The sequence below is a fragment of the Diceros bicornis genome, chromosome 6 (genome assembly GCF_020826845.1).
Source record: "Diceros bicornis minor isolate mBicDic1 chromosome 6, mDicBic1.mat.cur, whole genome shotgun sequence".
In the NCBI taxonomy this organism is placed as follows: Eukaryota; Metazoa; Chordata; class Mammalia; order Perissodactyla; family Rhinocerotidae; genus Diceros; species Diceros bicornis.
The window spans coordinates 10,905,817-10,924,612 of NC_080745.1; the positions used below are offsets into that span (position 1 = coordinate 10,905,817).

Sequence of the window (18,796 nt, forward strand, 5' to 3'; positions counted from 1 at the left end):
TCAATAATCCCATTCTTCCTTCCACACAGAAGCTTGAAATGAACACTTAGCTGTGTCACATGCCTGCTTACAATTAATTAGCACTTCACTGGCTTCCCAGTTTTCAGGACAAAGACCAAAGTCCCTGCTGTCACTCACAGGGCGATGATCTGGTCTGACCCTCCTCTACTGGCCTCTCTTATGCCCTATTCCCTCGCTCTCTACTCTGGCTACCATAATCTTCCCTCAGTGTCTCAAGTTCACCTCTTTTGCATTTCAGTACTCTTACCCACGTGCTTCCTTCTGCCTCCAACACTTGACCCCCACCCCTTCCCCTAGTTGATGTTTACTCATCTTTCAGAGCGCAGACCAGAGGGTTACATCTTCAAGGAGGCCTCTTCTGATCTTACCTCCAAAGACTTGCTCAGGTCCCCAATATTCTTCTTCATAGCATTGAAACCTCCCCTTTTAGTATTTATCTCAATTGTACTAAATACTTTGCTTGCACTCAGCCTTTCATGTAGTAGGTATTCCATATATATATTTTAAATGAATATCTTTTTCAACTTCCCTTTTTTCCCTACCCCTTATATGTTTCTGTTTTTTTAAGGTTCCAACCCTTTGAGGAACAGAGAGTTAGTTTTTCTTCTTGTTTTCTATATTAGTGGCACTACCTCTGCTCAGTCTCCCACATTCAAGTCCTTCTGGTTTTCTCCAACTCAACCTCATCTTTTTCTTTGATACCACACATCCAATCCAGTCCTGCTGAGTCTGTCTCTGTCATGGGCCAATGCTTCCCCCCAGCCCTTATGGCTCCTGGGCTATGAAGACAGGCACTGACACACGTGGAGATTATCTCTCTGCTCCAGCACCATCTACACCTCTGCCAGCCCACGTTCCCCTAAGGAAGGATCAGCTTCAAAGGCTCCCCTCTGACCAGTAAGTAAAACAAAACCACCAGGGCTTGGTGGTATTTTTGTCCTAGTTCACTTACCTCCTCACTTATCTATTACTTTTCTAAGTATGCCTTACCTCAGACAATCTGAGCTCTACTGCCTCTCCACCTATCCCCCAAATCTCCCTATGTTCAAATTCTACCCATTTTCAAGATCTAGCCCAAATACCTCTTCCAGGAAGCCTTCTTCCAGAAAGCGTAACTCTCTACCCTTGTATTACACTACCTCCACACCTTATCTGCTTATGTGTCTTAATTTCTCCTTAAATGAAAGCTCTCTGAGGGAAAAGTCAGAATTGAATGCTTCTTTATTTCCCTTTTAGTGTCTCAGCCCAGTGTGCTGCCCTGGTAGGTGACCCCTCTTTGAGAGTCCTATCCCAGCATCTAGGATAGGGTGGCATATAAGTAAAAGCTCAATCCATGTTTACTACATTCACGATTCAAGAACAGAGACAGAAGTAACATAACATGCAAATCAAGATATGAGTAAAGGGGAGGAGAAAAGTGAATTCTCCACTTCCACATATAATCAGCTTAATTGTTATTTCTTGTAGATAGCGAACGAAGCCCTCAAGGCTTTTGGTAGGTACTCACATAGTGCCCTATGGTGCTAGCATAGGTGTCAGCAATCCAGGACATCTCCCGCTCACCTGTGCTCATGTCTGGGGCCGGCACATCAATGCCAGGACCTGGAGGCACAGGGAAAGGGCATTGCACCAGTTTTTAAGATAAACTCATCTCAAACACAGAGATCTCTGTAATTCTCTATAATAACAAAGCTACCATGGCTAGAAAATTTTAGATTTCATTTAGATAACTAATTGAAGTTATAGAAATACTCATTAAATGTTTCACTCCTAAATTTATACACACCCAATGTTACATGGTAATTTCTCCTGCTGGCATTCACTTGCTGGAAGTATGTTTGGAAGTTAGCTATGCACAACGGATATAAGCCACTCAACAGGACTTCTGAATGTGCAAGCATGGGCAATCAGTTTGGCCTCTCCTGACCTCAGCTCCTTAAACTGCAATTAGAGATACCACCACCATCTTGCCCTACACAAGGAGGACTGCTGTGGTTAGGGAGTATATGTGTATGATAGCACAGTAACATACCGCTTACTGGGGGTATAAGCCCTCCTCACCAAGTAGAAAAAGACACATTGCTGAAGCAATGGTGTTAAGCCCCATACTACTTTCACCCATGGCAGAATGCTGCTTTGACCTTGTATTCAAGCTCACTCAGTGTACATAAAGTTTTAGGCCTTGGCTTTCAATTCCTCAGATCACAGCAAATTAAAGTTTGAGGACAACAAGAAGTTAGCTCAAAAGCAGCAACAGGTACTGAGGACAGCACTATTACTGATGGCCACAGTGACACCTCAGGAAAAACGTGTTAAATGATGCTCACTCAAATCCATAAAGGCAGGAATACATAGAAATATCTCTATCAAAAATAGTAAGAATAGGGGCCAGCCCGGTGGCGTAGTGGTTAAGTTTGCACACTCCGCTTCTACAGCCCGGGGTTTGCAGGTTCGGATCTGGGGCATGGACCTAAGCCCCGCTCATCAAGCCATGCTGTGGTGGAGGCGTCTCACATACAAAGTAGAGGAAGATGGGCACAGATGTTAGCCCAGGGCTAATCTTCCTCACAGACAAAAAAAATAGTAAGAATAAAAGGATGAATTTATGTCCATGTAAAGGACTTGGAATCACCACCAAAACATACATGTGGAAAAAAGTAGGTTTCATACCAGCATGTATGATATGTTCCAATTTACATAAAATTTTCTTTCTCTACATATATATCTATATACATATTTCCATGTGTATATGTACGGGCAGAGGTTTGGAAAGATATGCACAAACCTGTTTACCATGTTTGGATTTCAGCCTTGTTTATATCTTTCTATATTGTTTCAATTATATAATACAACTCATTATCTTCATAAAAAGAAAAATACAGCTTTAAAAATGATTAAATTATTAAGTCTCCCAAATAAATAAAGGCTGGACTCGAGTTCTTTCTATTTAACCAACAGGATAAGGTACATTTTAATATTCTTCCACATTTCAGGGGCCCAGGTCCTAGATCCTGTGCTTCCTTGCACAAGCAGTGATGTAATGCATACAGGACTGGCATAAAACAACTGTAAAATGGTCAAACTTCGCTTTTTATACTCCTGCCCCTCTCCTCCACCTACTCTGTAACTCTTCTATGTCCTAGTACCTTTTCCTTAGGCATCTCATAAATCTCATGAAATCTAATCTCCCCAAACCCACCTTCAGCCCATACAACTCTCCAACTTGGAAAGATTAATGCCATATTCTAGCCTCATCCTCTGACAAAAGGGCTCTACTGCTTCCGTTTGCTCACAATTTCCGTTCCTTTAGAGGAAGATACCTCAACTAGAGGTTAGTACAAATTGTTTAATAATACTGCTTTTCTCCTAAGGTATAAATGACAAATGGCTCCTGAATCTTTCCAGAGGTATCTATGAAAGTATTATGCTTGCTTTTAGCAATATCAAGTGTCAAATAAGCTTGCTGTCTCAAATAACAATTCTATTGGAGAAGGGCTATTGGCACATGGCAAGTTTGAGGTACACAGCTTGTAAATCAGAAAGGTATAATGATAAATTACTTCTCAAAAACATCAATTAGTGTAGGGGCCGGCCCAGTGGTGCAGTGGTTGAGTTGGCGCGTTCCGCTTCGGCGCCCACGGTTTGCTGGTTTGGATCCTAGGCGCAGGCCTACTTACTCACTGCTCATCAAGCCATGCTGAGGCGGCATCCCATATAGAAGAGCTACAACTCTACAACTATAATACACAACTATGTACTGGGGCTTTGGGGAGAAAAAAGAAAGAGGAAGACTGGCAAGAGATGTTAGTGCAGGGCCAATCTTCCTCAAAACAAACAAAACATCAATTAGTCTAGACATGCTAAGGTGAGACAGCTCCCCTACCCAAAGCAAAATCACAAAATATTATTATTAGGCTTGTGAGTTTTCTACTCCATACAAAATCAATGTATAGGGATGCACAGATTACAAGTAATTCCTAATTACAGAAAAATTCTCAAATACCTTAAAGAGAACAGGTCTTGAAGTCCATCCTTTTTAAAACAGGTAACTACCCTCAGCAAAGTTAAAATGCCATCACTCAATCTCATAATAGTATAAATAAGATGAAAAATTGGCTAAAAAAAGTAACTGCTTTAATAGAACAGGAGCATAGGGGTAGAGTTGAAAGGATAATTTTGGTGCATGGAGATACAGAAGATGAAAAGGACAGAGACATCAGGCTATTGCAAGGAAACTACAGTTTATAAAGATGATATCTAAACTCACACAACAGATTTTTTTTTTTTTTTTGGTGAGGAAGACTAGTTCTGGGCTAACATCTGTTGCCCATCTTCCTCTTTTTGTTGAGGAAGATTGGCCCTGAGCTAACATTTGTGCCCATCTTCCTCTATTTTGCATGTGGGACGCTGCCACAGCATGGCTTGATATGTGGTGTGTCGGTCTGTGCCCGGGGTTCGAACTTGTGAACGCTGGGCCATGAAAGCAGAGCAGTGGGCAAACTTAACCACTACGCCACTGGGCCAGCCCCCATCACACAACACAATTAACACTGACCTTTCACAAACTTTTCCAAAAAAAAGCCAGAAGAGAGGGCAACACTTCTCAACTCATTCTATTAGCCAGTATTATCCTGATATCAAAGACCTCATGAGAAAATACTGCAGACCAATTTATCCCTTAGAACAGCATCAAAAAGAATAAAACTATGAATAAACGTAGAAAAAGGTAGTGTAAGATTTGTACACCGAAAACTACAAAACATCATTGAAAGAAATTAACAAAGACCTAAATAAATGGAAAGACATTCCGTGTTCACTGACTGGAAGACTCAATATGATTAAGATGGCAACACTCCACAAACCAGTCTACAGTTCAATGCAAGCCCTATCAAAATCCCAGCCGGCTTTTTCTGCAGAAAAGGTGATCCTAACTAAATTCACACAAGGTGACAGGGCCAGGACACAGACTCAGGTCTAACTCGCAACCTGAAACTCTCTGTGGAAGGGGTAGTCATAAAATAAGAGAAATGACACCAATTCAGAAGGTTTGCCCAGGACTAGTTCTGTGTCTTGGAGGGAGAGAAAGAACTCCTTCTGCCTCCCTTTTATGCTACAAAGCTTTCTGGGCCTAGATACCAGGTTTAGTTGTACTGTGGGTTAACCAGGCTTTTGCACATAAGCAAAGAAATCGAATTGCTAGTATTTAAAGCTTTCAGTGTTTCAATGAATCACTTTTTAAAAATTTTTTTTTATTGAGGTAACATTGGTTTATAACATTATATAAATTTCAGGTGTACATAATTACATGTTGACTTCTGTGCAGACTACATCACATCACCACCAACAGTCTAGTTGCCATCTGTCACTGGACACATGTGCCCAGTTACCCCTTTCGCCCTCCCCCCACCCCCTTCCCCTCTGGTAACCACCAATCTGTTCTCTGTATCAATGCATCACTTTTTAACCTTTGAAACTATAAGGTACTTGTCAATATAGAGGAAATTAAACTGGATGTAGTCTAGATATGGGCAATAAATACAACTGAATAAAGTCTGAAACCACTCAAGACTATTAAATACTTTTGAGATTTAAGCTAAGAGGAAAGATGATATGAAAAATTATGAAGGCTACCAATAGGCTGAACATGACTTCAATTCACCAACTCTCAGAAATTGTGGGCATTCCTGTGAAGGAGGTAGTCAACTCATATTAACTAGTGCTTCCCCTGTGCAATGACTGTACAAGTAAAATTCACAGGAGTGCAGAGGAGGAGGCATGCCAAGAACCCAAATGCCTTTTAAATTATGAAAGACAGGCCAAATCTAGTAAAGTTCTAGTGTTACTTATATTTATTTCTATATTAATTTACTTTATGCCTTCTTTCCCTTAAAATGGGGCATATTTCAAAATAAGGATATCTTAAGTTCGTAGGAACTTGACAACAGTGGGGAGAATACTGGCAAGAAAAGAGGAAAAAAAACGTTTATGTTCTTTCCTATCTTAGTCAGTCCTTAGTTAAACTATGTTAAAAGGGCAAACATTCTATTAAATAACTTTGTTTATTTCATTAAAACAAATCTGAATCCTTCTAGAAGAAGAAAAGAAATATACAGAAAGACTCGGTTTGCTTGAAAATTAAAGACTAAAAAACGAGTACTTATACATCACAGAAAATAATATTCACATCTCACACGAAAGAACATAACAAACATTTTGTTTGTTAGTGCCGACGACTCACTCCTGATGACCCTGTGTACCGGCAGAGTGCAACCCTGCTTGGTTTTTTTGCACCATCCTCTCACCTTCTTGTGCTCTATCAGACAATGCTTCCTTGCTATTTACAGGATTTTCAAGGCCAATTTTTTTGGAAGTGGGTGGCCAGGTCCTTCTTCCTAGTCTGGAAGCTCTGCTAAAACCTGTGTACCATGGGTGACTCTGCTGGTATTTCAAATACCGCAGTGATGAGAGTGTTGAATCTTAACCACTAGACCACCAAGGCTGTGCAACATAGATAACAGTATGATATAAAAACATCAAGCAAAAGATCAGTACCCTCAGAAATTCAGTCTGTTTGGCAAAAGCTCCTAGCAACAAACATTAAGAGGCTCAGGAATCCTCCAAATCAGCCAGTGACGGCAGAATGAGTCAACAGCCTGAGCCTCCCCACCTCTGCCTGTGCCCACTGCTTTGAAGGGACAGGGCTGTGTAAGCCTCCAATTCCAACAGGCATCAGATTTCTCACTGCTTTCGGAACAACAGGATTACTATTGTAAAACTGATTTTTTACATATTAAAAAATGTTTATAATACAGGTATTATTTAGTTACTAAAAGTACAGCCTTGCTTTTTCTGGATGTCACAATAGAGACTGTACAATGCTGTTATACTGATCAAAAATCTTTCCTATGTCCGTACATGGAGAAGAGGGGGAAGTGACCGCTCCTGGCGTCCACGCTGCGTACCGAGAACCTGAACTTTTCTATTAGAGATGTGTCTTAAGTAGGCCCAAGTATGTTCACCATGTATATCACAGAACCCAGTTTCTCAAGGTAAAGGGGCAACTCAATCCATGCATGTATAGATAAAAACAGGAGTTTAAATTCAGATGATTACTTTTGGATGTTCACACTCCCACTTGATGAAACCTACGTGGCAATACGTACCTATAAAGCCCTTCTTTGCCAGCTCCATAGTGAACCTCCTTGTGATCTTTTCCAATTCATTATCCTGTAACGGAAAACAAAAATAAAAATGAAAAAAATTTTTTGATAGAAAAACTATTTGTGGAGATAACTAATAGCTGCAACATATTTTCTATTTATAGGTCATTTATTTGAGCTTTCATATATCTTCCTGTGTAATCCTCAGAACAACTCATAAAGCAGCCATTTCCATTTCAAACATAAAAAAAAAAGAGATCAGAAATTAGGATATAAAAACAACAGATAGTAGAACTAGGGCTCAAATCCCAGTTCTTGTTCTCTTTGTACTAACATAGGGCGCTATGAACAATCCCTATGGCATATTTTCATTTAAATGGTGAACTTTAAAAAGAATAAAATCATAAATATTTATTATGTTTCTTTAGACAGATGTTAATTTGGTACCATAAAACATAGTAACAGGGGCCGGCCCAGTGGCGTAGTGGTTAGGTTCGCAGGTTCGGATCCCGGGCCACAGACCAATGCACCGCTTGTCAAGCCAAGCTGTGGCGGCATCCCATATAAAGTAGAGGAAGATGGGCACAGATGTTAGCTCAGGGCTAATCTTCCTCACCAAAAAAAAAAAAAAAAAAAAAGAACAATATAGTAACAACTAGCTTTAATTATTTTGGAAGTGATAGGATAACCAATAAGATTTTTACCAGATTACTTAAGATATTTATCACTAGAACCTTGAGATCCTGGTATAAAAATCTCAGATCATAGCAATTTATAAATATGGATATAAGTGCCTAAGAATATGACGGTATTAATTACCTTCTAATCAAGTAAGAAAACGAAGAAGGACATTGACATTAAGCAAGTGACCTTTTATATGGCAAAACACTCAATGAGTTAATTATTTACTTGTTTTCCCACTCATTTGAAAAGCAATAGAGACCATTAATCCCACTGGTATGGGGGATACACAGAAGCCCAATAATTTCAAGTCATTTGTAAACGCGCTGCATGTACAAATGTCACTTCAGTACTTACGGTATAGTTCTTCGGATTGATCTTAACACCAGCTTTGGCACCCCCAAATGGCACATCTGAAATAGAAGGCTAAAAGTTGTTATTCCATATAAAGGACAACAAAATTCAAAAGGCAGAAAGCACTATGTAACATTACAAGTGTGTGAGGCTTTAAGCTTTTTTTTTTTGAAATGAGGGAATGTTCATTATATATATTTAGGTTTTTTTTTTTTTTTGAGGAAGATTGGCCCTGCACTAACATTTGTTGGCAATCTTCCTTTTTTTTTTCTTTTTCTCCCCAAAGCCCCAGTACATAGTTGTATATTATAGTCATCGAGTTGTACCTCTCCTATGTGGGATGCTGCCTCAGCATGGCTTGATGAGCGGTGAGTACGCCCATGCCCAGGATCTGAACCTGCGAACCCTGGGCTGCCGAAGTGGAATGCACGAACTTAACCTAACCCACCCGGCCGACCCCTGCTTTAAGGTTTAATTTCAGAAAATTCAAGAAATAAACCCACATCAATCTCTCCTAAAACGCTGCACTTTAACTAAAATTCTAGTGAACGGAAATTAAAAGCCTAAGCAAGTTACAATGCATATTTAATCAGTGTGCTTTACTACTTCTAAAAGATAACAGCATATTTATTTTCCTTCTACGATTTCCTTCTATGATTTGGTCTTATTTACAGAGCATAGAAAGAGATGTAAACAAAGATCTACACTTAAAGAAAATCCAATTAGTTCTTACAAAAAGTTCCTCATTTTAAAAAAAGACTAAATCTTAATTAAGACTATTTGAAAAATGATGTAAGCCTTTAACTGTGCAACTCGGAAAAAAACATTAGTTCAGATAAGGTATATTTCTCTAACATCTTAAAAGTAACCTTGCATGTAAACCTATTTCTCCAGAGAGTTCTTATTAGGTAGCAACCAAGGAGATCACTTACCAACCACCGCACACTTATAGGTCATCAGAGAGGCCAGAGCTTTCACTTCATCCACACTCACATCAGTGCTATAACGGATCCCTGATGGTGTTCAAAATACAAGGGGAGTGAGAAAGAAGGGGATGTATTTAGAACACCCTTCTGGCAGGTTAAAAAAAAATGCTACAAATTGAAAATGTCCACACTTTTTACATTTTTACACCCCAGTTATTTCTAAGAACACTTGAAGTAGCTTAGGATAAAAAGTCATTATGAAAAGTCAAAAGGAAAAGCTGCTAATTAGACACCCAGAAAGAGCTACAGAATGAGCACTGAATTTGATTTTAAGTATTCTAATAGCTAAGAGAAAAAGATTGGTGTTGAAGTCCAGTTTCTGCCTTCTGGTAGGAGCAGATAAGATCATCAAACAGGGCTCCTGGGAATTTAGAGAGACAAGTGAGACACAGTCCTGCCTTGTAAGAACTTACAACCCAGTGGGCAGTAACAGTTAACTACGATTTCACAAGACAAAAAGTACTTTCAAATGAATGTATTTTACTTTCAGGAAGGCAACTAACTCAGTGAAGGCTTTTTAATCTTTCTTGTACTTTTTGGTTTGGGTGATGTGGTAGCAAGAAGTTCAGGAATTTTGGTCTCTGATAACATAAAATATGGGCAAATGGAACATGGACAGTCAACAGGTTTGACAGCTTCAACTTGGATATCAGATGTCTGAATAGAGGTTTTGGCTTCAAATGGGTATCCCCAAAGAGATCCTTACCTGTTATTCCCTCATCCATTTAACCAAGAGATGACAAAGCTAAGAAAGTCATCTCTTTCCCGGGCATGAGTAATTCCCTTCACTCTTTCTGCAAAGATAGGAGGTGACCAAGCAGACAGCAACTCCAAGTCTTAATGCCCCCACTACTTAGAAGTGACTAGGTGTTTGTGAGAAGGGACACACAAGTGGGTATACCCACTATGGTTCTGGAGGTCTTGGTCAATCACCCTTCTGAGTTTTGCAGGGTTAAGCTTCCTTTCCTCCTCTATTGTCCATTGCTTCTCAACCCCAGGGAAGACGCTCCAATGAGGTTGATGTTTGCCTGCATGCTGCCTGGGGCTCCCTGACACTGTATGTGTTGGTGTGTGATGAAGGTTATCTGGATGAAGCTGGGTACAACTTCCACTGAGAGTCACAAGTAATGGGGGCCCCAGGGACATCTCTTAAAAAAGAACTTTGGGAATAAAAGTTTTTCAGATAGAAAGATACAACATCTCATGAACTGGCAGTTTGAGAAAACTTCCCTAGGAATTTTTAAAGGTTGGCTTCTTATATGTTTCAGAAAACATCTATTTAAACATAAATAATATGTTTTAAGAGAATTTTATCTGTTGTGTATATGATCATAAAGAGCAAATTCTGAGGCTGAACATATTTCTTTGGCCTATTGGAAAAATAAAATGATAATATTTAGAAAAGCAAGCTCTTAGAACAACTATATCTTGCATATAATGGGTTCTCAGAATATTTGTGGAATAAATTTACTTGTTATTAAAATTTTAGGATGAGAAATGACAGTGATTTTTTTTTCAGCATATAGCAGATGTCTGTACAGCCTGCTTCTCCATTTCAGTCAGGTCTCTGTTAAAAACTGTCTTCATTCCGAGAGGCCTGTCCTTACCACCCTATTTAAAATAGCATGTCTTCCTCATCCCTGCTCTCTAGCCCCTTCTATCTTATTTGACTTTACATCATATATTGTTCACTGTCTGGTTGCCCCATGTGGCAAGTTAGCACTATGATGACAGACTCTGTTTTGTTCATTGCCTTAATTCCTGGTGTCTAACACAGAAAATGGTATGTATTAGACACTCAAATACAGGCTGAATAAACACACAAATATTTATTGACTCAAAAATTAAGGTGGAAAAACAGAAAAGCCATGGCCACTAAATTTTTTGATATACACATAAGTTCTAAACAATTCACCCTAAGTTTCTATACATATTATGAAAGGAATAAAAAGCAGTAAAAAGCAAAAGTACCAGGTCCTAAAAAGTACTCCAGAAAAAAACAAAATAAAATTTGTAAGTAATATTTAAGACCAAACATTTGTATCTTTAAAACAAAACAAAAAAAGCTACCAAGTAATGTGGCATATTACTTAGTGAAAACTAGGCTGGGCCAGGGACCTGGATCGGATGCAATGTCCAGAACTTCCTAAGTGAGCCCAGCCCAGCAGCATCTGCTGTGTGTGTCTGCACTTGCTCACCTGGGGAGGTGCAAACACTGTTCTCTCAGGCTTCATGTCAGGACTGCAGGGGACAATGTATGTGAGGCTGCTGGCACTGTGCCTGCACGCAGTCAATACTCAGTCTCAACTACCATCATTGTTATTGTAAGTATTACAAAGTAGTGGTAAATAACAAAGAAATTTATTATTTTTTTTAACTCTTTTTTTTTTTGGCTGAGGAAGATTCACCCTGTGCTAACATCCATCGCAAATCTTCCTCTTTTTTTGTTTGAGGAAGATTTGCCCTGAGCTAACATCTGCGCCAATCTTCCTCTATTTTGTATGTGGGACGCCACCACAGCATGGCTGGTGAGTGATGTAGGTCCGCGCCCGGGATTCGAACCTGGGCCACTGAAGTGGAGTGTGCGGAACTTTAACCACTTGGCTACAGGGCCAGCCCCAAGAAATTTATTTTTTAAAGTCTAAACTGACAGGAGTTTAAACAAAAAGCTTAATAAACCTTGATTTCATTGCTTCTCAAGATAAATTCATGGGGATAGTAAAATAGTGTACTATTAATTAGTATTTCTCCTGTTACACATAAAGCACTTTTTCATTGCTTTTTTAGAGCCTGTGGAAGTAGTCATTAAGTTATTTTAATTTTCCTTGCTTTTCTTTTTTTTTGGTGAGGAAAATTGACCCTGAGCTAACATCTGTTGCTAATCTTCTTCTATTTTCTTTTATTTATTTATTTATTTTTTTTGTGAGGGAGATCAGCCCTGAGCTAACATCCGTGCTAATCCTCCTCTTTTTGCTGAGGAAGACCGGCTCTGAGCTAACATCTATTGCCAATCCTCCTCCTTTTTTTCTTCCCCAAAGCCCCAGTAGATAGTTGTATGTCATAGTTGCACATCCTTCTAGTTGCTGTATGTGGGACGCGGCCTCACTATGGCCGGAGAAGCAGTGTGTTGGTGTGCGCCTGGGATCCGAACCTGGGCCGCCAGTAGCGGAGCGCACGCACTTAACTACTAAGCCACTGGGCCAGCCCTTCCTCTATTTTCTGCATGTGGGATGCTGCCACAGCATGGCCTGATGAGTGATGTGTAGGTCCGCACGCGGGACCCGAACTCGTGAACCCCAGGCTGCTAAAGCGGAGTGTGCGAACTCAACCGCTACACCACCGGGCCGGCCCCCTCCTTGGTTTCCTAAGTGAGGGAAAAAGTTACTTTCCCTTATGCAGTGCTCATAACTAATGCATTCATTGGGAAACTAAAAATGGCTTGAAATAGTAACATTCATAAATCAGATAGCAATCCTAATATTCTAGGCATAGATGCTAACTAGAAACTAGACCCCTCCTTCTACAAAACAGTGTAAACAAAACGTCTACTTTATGACAAAAGTCTTAGAATGGTGAGTCAGAAACTGTGCATGTATAACAAAAAACATGTTTCCACTGGACGGAACCCAAGAATTCTTGTTTACAAAATGAAATTTTCTTTCCTAGCCACACCCATTTAGAGAGCGCAACTGCAAGACACTGAAAAGAAGTAGTTACATAAATTCTCTCCCACATCACCCACATTTTCTGCAGGCTATGAACCAATGAAGAACTTCTAGTGAACTGAGGCGAGGGAGGAGCTATAAGGAAAGCAGCAGAAGAGTCAGGCGAATAACCCAGGACCAAATGCAGGTGTATTGTCTGGGCTGAAGAAGAAATATGTTATCATTTTAGCTTGCTAATAAATAAGTGATACATAAATGTTTTTACTTCCGAAGTTGGCAATAAACCAGTATATGGCTACTTAAACTGTTAATCTGGAAAGCAAAAAATCTCAAAGTATCCCCCTAAATAAAATACTCTGTAGCAACACTTGAGACAAAACCAACTCCAGGAACATAGAGGTTACCCACACCCAGGGAAAGCCAGCTACTCTTCCTCTTCTGGGATTGTAAACTAAAGATAGTTGCTAAAAATATACTGTCACCTGAAAATTCTGAACCATTTTCTAACAGACACTAAGAAAATGACTGCAAAAAAGAAGACACTCTCCACTAAATTTGTACATTCAGCGGACTAGGAGAAATTAGCACAATTGGAGTATGTGAAGGACTAAATAATGGGACATATACTTCAAAGTTCTGAAAGAAAGGGAAAATCTAGCATTTCTGAATGCCTATCTTTCAAGAATACTCAATTTAAACACAGTCACTCAATAAAGCCAAGTAACAGGTCATATACACACACACACACACAAGAAAACCAGAAAACCTCAAAACGTTTTAAAACAAAACGAAGCAAGAAGGATCATATTTGTACTCTGAATATTCTCACTTTTTATAAAGCCAAGACTTTTCTTCTTTTCTGTGGGATGGGAAGTGTAACAGAGAAGGCTAAAGGTGACCAGGACCATCAGGGATTGGATGAGGGCAGAGGGACAGAAACTAGAAGGAACAATTTTTTTTTTTTTGTGAGGAAGATCAGCCCTGAGCTAACATCCATGCCAATCCTCCTCTTTTTGCTGAGGAAGGATGGCCCTGGGCTAACATCTGTGCCCATCTTCCTCCACTTTATATGGGACACCACCACAGCATGGCCTGACAAGCGGTGCATCAGTGTGCGCCCAGGATCCGAACCTGGGCCCCCAGCAGCAGAGCGTCCACACTTAACCGCTACGCCACCGGGCTGGCCCTGGAACAAAAATTTTATTCCATAAATGGAGAAAAGTAAATAATGATTTTTTTGTATCTTCAAGTCTTAGAGCACTATCTGTTAGCCTCTGTTGACACTAGCATTACTGCTGTGTGGGAAGAGATCAACTGGGTCTTTGAACAACTGTGCCTGCAGGTCTAACAGATTATCATTCAAAGAATGGAGGTACATACTTCCAATGAAAAGCAGGAGTCCACGGCTGCCTAACGTAGAAAATGAATGGGGTGATCGCATAGGTGTGAACCACAGGACCGATGGCATTAGAAATGGGTCTAAAATCAAGGACAACATTCTGATGGGCTGACAGAGGAATCCGTGCTTTCAGTTCACCAGAGGACACTAAAGAAACACCACCTACGACAATGTTGATTATTTACCAAACTTGGTAAAGCTGGAGGAAGGGCTGGTGATAGAATCAAGTACTTAACTACAATGAGAACTTTGAAATCCTACCTTTTATTCTCAAGAGAAGTTAACTTACTATATAGTTATTTTGAGCTAACTGGTATCCAGATGTTCAAAAGCACATTAATGAAATGCAGCCATCTGCAAATGCTACACAGCACAAAGCATTTCTCTGCCTTTTAACTTAATTACCAAAGATATTCCTTACTATCCTCAACGACTGGTGTACACTGAGTTTTTCTAGGAGAAATAAAAATTAAAAGCAAAAACTAGTTGAGGTTGCTATGGTGAGGAAGAAAACACGCCAGCTCATTACTTTGAAAAAGATTCAGTGAAAACCACAACTGAGTAGTGTGAATTTTTTTCCTTTTGCTAGCTGACTCAAAACCAAAAACATACAAAAAAAACTCCTAGCGACCAAGTCACCCTTGTTTTTTATGATGAATCATTAAACATTCATGAAAATTCAAATGGTTTTAAAAATTACTTGAACCTGGATCTTTCAATAGGGTTTGATTTAATCAGAAATCCAATTTTCAACTGTATTCTCTCTCTTTTCAGAAACTATTTATTCAATAACCAAGAGTTCTATCACAAGCACAGAACCGCCAGAAAAAGAAAAAAGGTCTTAGAACTCTTTAAAATTCATGCACTAACGCTCTTCCTAGTTACTCATTAGAACCTCTTTTCTCACTTAATAATAATATAATTTCCTAACTTGCAATAAAGTAGCGTAACAATTAAAAATGAGGAGAGGAGGGAAAGCAGTGAGGAACTAGTACCCATCAGCCAGTAATGACATGTAAAATACCAGAAGTCTCAGATAAAAATTCATTCAGCACTGGGAAGGAGCATTTAGTACAGGAGCTAAGGAAAATCATACACTTGGTTTTTCACAGTATCCATGTAAGAAGGGGAAAAAACACTTTAGAGTTTTAACTCATCAAAATCTTTATTTTAAACATTTTGCAAAGACAAACTTAAGCTTTCCAGGAAGCAAATGTTTAGCTGATGTTGGACAAATGAAATGGAAAATATTTCTTATTCTCATCAAAATTTTAAAATTATATAACACATATACAAAACATATATGTTTTCATCAAAATTTAAATACAGAAAAGCAGAAGTCCCTTACGGGTGATCATTCTTAGCAATTTAAATGTATATATACCCTTCCAAATCATTTCCCTGCATTTATATGCATACACATCCATAGAACATATAGCTTTGTTTTGTCTTTAAGTATTTAACTTACTGTCCAATGGATGGAGGAAAAAACATGCGTTAAAAGGTAGATCTTGTTAATTTTTTCTATAGATTTCTTATTCTGATAATAACTAACAGTAAACTTTGCCACACCTTCATACCAAACAGGTCTTAGAAATGATGCTAGTTAAATTGGTGAATATAAAGTCAGCTAACATTTAGCAAAAGATTCAGCTGTCCAGTTTCATATAAATTATTTACAAACCTAGGTGATATTTGAGACGCATCTTAAGAGAGGAAGAGAAGAATTGCAGGGAGACAGGGGACAAGGTGTGGGTGCCACCACAGGCAGAGACCACTTAGCAAGAGTAAAACTGAGAGAAATACATGCCTGTATTTCCAATTTTCCTAAGGATCAGTTAACATCAGATTTTCTTTATTTTCAAAATCCAATTCTCTTTCCTAATAACACTTTTCTGTCCCTGATACCACCATTTTTTCTACCAGTGTCTTAGGCTAGAAATTTGAGTGATCTTTGACTCTTCTCTTCTTCATTTCATACATCACACCTGTTGGGGAATACTATCCTTTCTTCAAAATGCTTTATCTGCCCTTTACTTTCATTTCCTCCGCTCTTACCTATCAGTTCATTCTAAGTTCCACTGCTGCTTAGCTTTCTGTGCCCTCCTAGGTTTATCATTATCCATCCAACAAACTTCACAGGAAAACTGTTTCTGCTCACATATTCTGACACCAGATGTATGGATTTTCCACAAATTTTCCAGTTCTCTGCGGACACCAACCAGGTGTCCTACAATTTAATTCAATTCTGACACTACCTGGAGTTAGCGAAGATCCTACAGGTTAAGGGTTCAGTCCCACAAGACTGCCCCCCATTTCAGTAGCAAGTATTGGGTGCCCAGGGTACCCACACCTCTGTCTAACTTGGCTACAAACTAGGGGCACCTACAACTCCCTACTCAGGTTTGATAATTTGCAATAACGGCTCACAGAACTCAGGAAAACACTTTCTTTATGTTTTACTTTACCTACTTTTAGCAGTTTATTACAAGGGTCCTGAGGGCAAGACCTTCCGTCCCTGGGGAGTTGGGGTGCGCCATCCCCCGGGCACATGGAAGTGTACTGGGAAACTTCCTGAACCCAGTAGCTCAGGGATTTTTATGAAGGCTTCCTCACACAGGCATGATGAATTATTAACTCAACCTCCAGCTCTCCCACCCTAGTGGATACGGGGTGGAGCTGAAAGTTCCAAGCTTCTAATCATGGCTTAGTCTTTCTGGTGACCAGTCACCATGCTGAAGCTATCCAGGAGCCCACCAAGAGTCACCTCATTAGAACAAAAAAAAATGCTCCTATCACCCAGGAAATTCCAAGAGATTTAGGAGCTCTGTGTAAGGCGCTCCTATCATCCCCCATAACTCAGAAAATCCCAAGGGTTTGGGGGCTCTGTGTTAGGAACCGGAGCCAAAGACCAAATATTAGACCAGAAGATGCTCCAGCACCCCTATCACTCAGGAAATCAATAGGAGCAATGTGTCAGGAACTGGGGACAGAGACCAAGTAAATATTTATGATGTCATAAAACCTGACTTCTCACTATCCCCAAAAACATAGTCTGTCCCCAGGACCCCCTCACACACAGTCCCACCTCCTGCCTGGGCTGAGGCCACCGCCTCTATTTCTCTATGTGAAATGACCTTTCCCTACCAAACTCCGAGATCAGGACTGTCTCTCCCTGGTATCTTCTCTGAACTTCTATTGCAGCAACACACTGTTCAGTGTGTTTTCATTTTGTCATTTATTGACTGGTTCCAGGAAAGGAAAACGTAGAAACAGAATACCGAACTGAAAGCAAAGAGAGAACGATGCAGTGCAAAAGAGATCATGGATTCTGCTCTATTTTGGGGAAATCGATGAAAAAACATTTCAAGAAATTAAAAAAAAGTCACCTTTGCCTTTTTAAAAAAAAAAACTCTCTTGTGGATAGTGCCCCCAGCACAGAACATGGTACCTGACACAGAGTAGGCAATTAAAAGACATGCAATGAAGAGGTTAACTATCAGAAATCCCCATGAACTAAGGCATGTTCCTTAATTAAGCACAAAGTTTAAAGTTCTTGAATGCAGGGGGGAAAAAACACATAATGGAAAAACTGATTTATCTGGAATATAGTCTATAGTTTGTAAAGAACATAGTACTTATTTAATAAACCCCCAACATGGGTACTATCACCCTTGGTTATTCCTTTGTTGTTTCTCTCTTGGTAAAAGGGATTAAAAAAAGAGTTCATAGAAATCCTACTAAGGCCCAATATGCACAAAATGCTTTTTTAAAGGCCTATGTTGACATATTTGTGATAACGATAAATGGCAAAAGGAGTCCTATTTCTGACAACCTTTATAATTTTCATTCGTGTCATCTTTCACATTTTCCTCTAGCCAAGAAGCAATTCAGAAAAATGGAAAGTCTCACAGACTTTCTCCAAGAATAATCAAGAGAAATAATAGCAGTTCTTGATAAACAAAGACTTTTCTCAGTTTTTAAGGAAGAGACACTCAGAAAAAAGCCATTTGAAAATTATTCCATTGAAAGCCCTTAAAGATACATGTAATAACACTTTGGCAGAGAAATGAGTTGTCCTTGCTAACACATTAAACTGTTAAACACCAAAGCTCTTCAAACCTCTTTCAATGGAAAACTCTCTTTAAAATGTTATTTCATTGACAAAGTAATTAGAATAATTGGACTTGGACCTCTGAAGATATCATCTATGAACGAGTTTTATATACACAGTTGTATGAATATGCACTTACTTTCTAGGAAGAGGGTAAGTCTTCTAATAGCTTTAACAAATTTCAAATGATCCAAAGTGTTAGGAATCATTGTGACGATGGCATGATATGGTTCTCATTCAGTGCTTACCGCAAGATAGTTTGTAACTTTCACATGAATAAATCCAGACAACAATGATTAAGAAGGTGGGTGCTACAATCAGATGACTGGGATGGCTGAACTCCAACTCCACTCTATACTAGCTGTGTAACCTGCCAAAGGAGACTGCACTCTTCAGCCTTAGAATCGCATTTGAAA

The 18,796-nt window shown here is 39.4% G+C and overlaps 1 protein-coding gene across 1 annotated transcript in view; it reads right to left on the reverse strand.

Annotated features, from left to right (window-relative positions):
* Positions 1-18,796, reverse strand: part of GLUD1 (glutamate dehydrogenase 1) — a 40,927-nt gene that overhangs the window by 16,453 nt on the left and 5,678 nt on the right. Inside the window, exons 2-5 of the mRNA XM_058542829.1 lie at positions 9,149-9,229; positions 8,220-8,275; positions 7,185-7,248; positions 1,529-1,623 (exon numbers count right to left, since the gene is read on the reverse strand). Coding sequence (XP_058398812.1) covers positions 1,529-1,623; positions 7,185-7,248; positions 8,220-8,275; positions 9,149-9,229 — 296 coding nt within the window. The remainder of the gene's footprint in view (positions 1-1,528; positions 1,624-7,184; positions 7,249-8,219; positions 8,276-9,148; positions 9,230-18,796) is intronic.